Source organism: Oryzias melastigma, linkage group LG18 (assembly GCF_002922805.2).
Source record: "Oryzias melastigma strain HK-1 linkage group LG18, ASM292280v2, whole genome shotgun sequence".
NCBI lineage: Eukaryota > Metazoa > Chordata > Actinopteri > Beloniformes > Adrianichthyidae > Oryzias > Oryzias melastigma.
Genome location: NC_050529.1, coordinates 4202594 through 4207502, shown reverse-complemented (window position 1 = coordinate 4207502; position 4909 = coordinate 4202594). Strand labels below are relative to the sequence as shown.

Genomic DNA, 4909 nt, shown 5'->3' with positions numbered 1-4909 from the left:
TGACAAAAACCCATAGTCTTAATGAGTTTTACTGTTTTCTATGATTCAACAAGTTCTAATGTTACAGATTCTTAACATAAAATGTAGATAAAAGCAAAGCAATGAGCTAATACTGTATAATGACGATGAAAGCTTTGACCCATTGAAGTGACAGGCTGTTGGAACAAAGACTAAAACAATGCCAAAACATGAGTTACAACCCTGAATTCTAAATTATGAAGACCCTCTTCATAATAGACTCCTCCCCCTCCATGTTGTTCTCCTCCTCCTCTATCTCCTTCTTGTTTCTATCTTCAGTCTCTTCACAGTCTTCCTGCTTTTTCTTGATAACAGATCTAGAGGTGATGGACGTGGTCGGTTGAGTCATCTTTGTGGTTGTCGGTGGAGTGGTGGTTGTTGGTGTTGTGTTTGGGGGAAAAGTTGTTTTTTCTGAGGTTTCATCTTTGTCGGCGGGAGGGACAGAGGGGGTTAAGAATTTACATTTCTTTTTACAAAGAGTTGTTTTGTCTTGTGATTTTTGTCTAACAGAACACAGTGGAGGAAAAATCTGTATACCAAAATTAGTCGTCATCTCTTCATGAGAACTTTCTGTCACATTACCATTAGGCACATTGTGTCCCCAGTATGCTTTAGACATCCAAACACCATCTGTCCTGTTACAGCAGAAAGCCGACCACATCCTGGATGGGATGTTCATCTTGTCGTTGAGTTTCTCATCACTTTGTTCTGCTCCAGTCACCACAAAGGCTTCAATCACAGTCCTATTCCTGATGCAGTAGTGTTCCATTAAACATTTGGTGCATCGCTCCATTTGAGACCAGTTACCACTATTGAATGTTCTTGACTGAGGCACAGCATTTGTCAGAGTGAACGTTGAGAGTTTAGCACTTTCGTTTGGCGCATGAGAGCTTGGATATAAATGACCTCTGTCGTAGCTCTGATTATTTCTATAATCACTGTCTACTGCCTGGTTGTCCAGGATTGTTGTGTAATCTTCAAGCTGCAATAGTTAGAAGGATGCATTTATTAAGAACTCATTGACAAAAAGACATTTTTTTAATGATCTGCTCGTAAAGAAAAAGTCAAACATTAAACCTAAAATTAAAAATTTTTTTTCTACCTACAAAAATGTTTAAGCACCCCAAGCCCACAGTGAAATCACATCTATAGAGTCCTTTACATGTTAATTTACAATTTAAGATGCTTGGTTTGGTAAAGACTTACCAGTCTCATGTTTATGTCATCATTTGTGTCTTCGAGCTGAAAAAAGTGTTTATTCATCAGTTAAGAAAAAAAATCAATTAATTATGTGATAATGATGTAGATAGTTTGATTTCACATGGAATCCTTAAATTATAAACTATATCATTATGTAGATTTAATTTTTTTTTAGACTATTTGCAAATTCAACATTTTAGAATATAAGCAAGATTTAAAGTCGCTCTTAACACTTCCTTTTTATTAAGTATAAGTATTAATTAATAATTTTTAATACCTGAGGTTCTATTTTCCAGTCTTCTTTTGGTCTTCCTGGTTGCGCTCCTATGAAGCGATACGCAGAAAAAACTGGAATCTTGTTTTTTGTGTCGTACAGCGTCAGAAATCTTCTCGTGTCTTCTAAGGTTTGGCAGATGACTTTGTAACGGGTCCGGTTCAGGATGTTTCCCCCCACTAAGATGTCTGGGATCTCTGGTGGTGTCTCTTCAACAAAGTAACCGGGACAGTCGGTCAAAGTCTCCACCACCTCTGTTTCTATGGGAACGGCGGGCAGGAACACCAGGAGCAGGAAAAGCAGCATCTTTTCACACTCTGACAGAGACAGAAAAGAAAATCACTTTGTGAATAAACTGAAGGAATTCAAATATTAAAACAAAAGAAACCTCATTGATGATAAATTAGCAGGTTGCATTTAAACTCTTCAATTTGACAATAAAACCATTAATAGGAGCTTTAAATGGAACGATCTCCAATCAGGAGGTCACATGTGATCTCTGATAGTCTGAAGGTCATGAACATAAACTTTAGAAGAGTCTTACCTCTGTGAACAAACCAGGTTCAGGCTGGTGAGGAGATGAACATCTGCACTGCTGTGAGACTGACTTTTATCCTTTTAGTCTCCACCTTTCTTGACTCTGTTTAGTGTAGAAAGTTTTCACACAACAACACACACACATGCACACAAAGGACCTTTCACATTGTGTCAAAGTTGTTAAAGGATGCTATATTAAATACCTCACATTTTCAGTCAAACCTCAAACGTCTCCAGAATTCATCACAGGTTTCTTCGAAAACCGAACAGGCGATGTTGTCAGTGTTGTTTGTGGACAGTCTGTGGTCGGGTCACACATGCACACACACACCCATTCACACACCCCCATTCACACATACACACCCCCCCATTCACACATGCACACACACACTCATTCACACCTTTGCACTGGAGCAATAAAATATTAATCAGTCGCAGATTCTGCAAGTTGTTCCAATTATAAGTGGATTTTGGTCTCTTATGTTCATCGTAGAAACGTTTCATTTGTTATACTTGTTTATTATACAATTATACTTTGATCAATCAGAGACTTGGATTTGGTAGTGATGAATGAATGCTGTCCTTAATAACTCACAGGAGTGACAACCATTTGAACATAAAGGAGGAAATAATAATCCTGCTTTATGTCTGGAATTCTTTCATATATCGGAATAGAGCTGTGAAAGAAAAAGCCTGGAGCAAGATTCAAGAGACTGGCACCACTCTGACATATTGCACTAAGACTCTTCTGACTTTAGGTGGTAGACATGAGCTAGAAAGGAGTCAAAGAAGAAGCCCCTCTCTACTTGTGCAGTGTGAACATCATGGGATAAATGCGTGTTCTTGAACAGCAGTGAACAATGTGAATCACATAGATTGATTTTTGAAGAATGTATCTGTATAAAGGTAAAGAAAATATCTGTATATTCTGTTCCTAAACTTATGACTTCTTTTTGAACCCTTTAAGGTCATTCTGACAAAAGACATAAAATTGTTGGTTAAATAAATCTCAAATATTAAACTGCAATTGTCAATCCATCTTAATATAGAATGTGTAATATACACATTTGTTTACTCAAAATAAGTAAAGATCAATCTCAGGCTACTTTAGAAAATATTGAAAACTTTAAAAAAATGTGTTGCTTTTTTTTCCTCTACAGAAACTAAACATAATTTTAAAGTCTTGTTTAACAAAATACAAACCATATACATTGATTTATGTTAAAAGAAGAGTTTGGTTACAAGAAGAAAATACATACATATATATATATGATAAAAAATGACTTTATATTGACAAGCAATGCTAAAATTTTCTTTTATACAATATAAAATGAAAAATGATTAGAAAAAAAGAAATCCTTTGGTGACAGGAATGAAACTCTGTAACCTGAACGAGTGGGTGAGTCTGTTTCTTATGTCAAACCTTCGCACTTCTGAGGGACATAAAGATCATTATTTTATTTTAGAATTTACTCCTGCTAGTATTGTTGAGACTAAAAAACACAACACATAATAGTGTTTTTGTATGCAGCTCAGTGTAAACATTTTATTAAAGATTCAAATACAGAACTATATCAAATATTAAAATAAAATATTAAAATCTACGTATAAAGACTTCATAAACTTCATAAAGTAGGACATTAAAAGAGAAAAGGCCCACTGACTGCAAACCATGTGATACATCAGGTGTGAATGACAGATCTATATTCTGTGAAAATGTGTTTGTGGAAATGAAGTGGGTTTTTTTGCACCCTTCTGTTTAGCGCAGTGAGTCAACCGTGAGATGTCCTGTTGTGGTTTGTTAGTTAGCCTTGCATGCCACAGATGCACAGCATTAGTTCTTTACATGTGTCTATGCACTGAGCCTTGTTTACAAGCTTCCTGTAAACATATTCAACCCCTTTGTACTGTCTACTAACTACTCACAGTCTTACACTAATTGTAACTTATATATATATATATATATATATATATATATATATATAATATATATCACTCCCACAGCGCCAGGATCTACAGTACTGACATTGGGGTGTCATTTGGGCTTGAGAAGGGACAAAGAGAGGCAAGGTAGTCCACACTGAAGGGGTCTCACTCCCAGAAGGAACAAAAGCAGACATTGAGGACAGTTACAAGTACCTTGGAATTCCACAGGTAAATGGCAACCTGGAACAGGCAACAAGGAAAGCTGCAACAGCCAAATACCTCCAACGAGTAAGGTAAGTCCTGAGAAGTCAGCTCAATGGCAAGAACAAGACCTGGGCAATGAACAGTTACACACTGCCAGTTATCAGAGACCCTGCAGGAATAATAAGACGAACAGAGGAAGAGATACAGACCACAGATGTTAAGATTCAAAAGCTCCCCACCAAACATGGAGGGTTCCATCTCAAATCCAGCACCCTGAGACTGTATGCTAGCCCCAAGGAAGGAGGCAGAAGACTAATGAGCGTAGAAGCCACTATCCAGGATGAAACATCCAAGAAGCATGAATAAGCCCCGGTAGGGGATGTACCACTGGACAACAACTGAAGTGGCTGATATCCACCAATGGCGAGAGAGGGCTGGTCTGCAGGACAGCACAGAAGCTCTGTAACCTCCAAACTGGAGGAGTGGCTACAGCAGATCCTGGAAAGACCTCAGACATCTCAGTCCAGAAAAGGGCAGGAACAGCTAAGATACTGCAGGAGCCTCAAGCTCCCAGACCTCCGGTAGAGGACCAAAGCTAAGAGGAGAATCCACCCGCGGAGGGTGAGAGGGGCGTTTTTTTGTGCGAACGTCGTGACCATAAAAATCCCTGATTAAGGGAGCAAAGACAGCATGATTCACCATGGCAACGGGAACACCTTTAGAGCTTCATAGTTCCAGTGACAGAGATTG

At 38.1% G+C, this 4909-nt stretch overlaps 1 protein-coding gene across 2 annotated transcripts in view; it reads right to left on the bottom strand.

Moving 5' to 3' along the window:
- Window positions 1–12: 12 nt before the first annotated feature.
- The window catches only part of LOC112139942 (endonuclease domain-containing 1 protein), a 21880-nt gene continuing 16983 nt past the window's right edge, over window positions 13–4909 (bottom strand). The window contains exons 1-4 of one of the 2 annotated variants that reach the window (XM_036216799.1): window positions 2037–2355; window positions 1496–1809; window positions 1225–1260; window positions 13–1000 (exon numbers count right to left, since the gene is read on the bottom strand). In XM_036216799.1, the coding sequence (XP_036072692.1) occupies window positions 209–1000; window positions 1225–1260; window positions 1496–1798 (1131 nt within the window). In that variant the 5' untranslated portion in view covers window positions 1799–1809; window positions 2037–2355 and the 3' untranslated portion in view covers window positions 13–208. Of the gene's footprint in view, window positions 1001–1224; window positions 1261–1495; window positions 1810–2036; window positions 2356–4909 lie in introns of those variants that run through there. The other variant, XM_036216798.1, reaches the window with a different exon arrangement.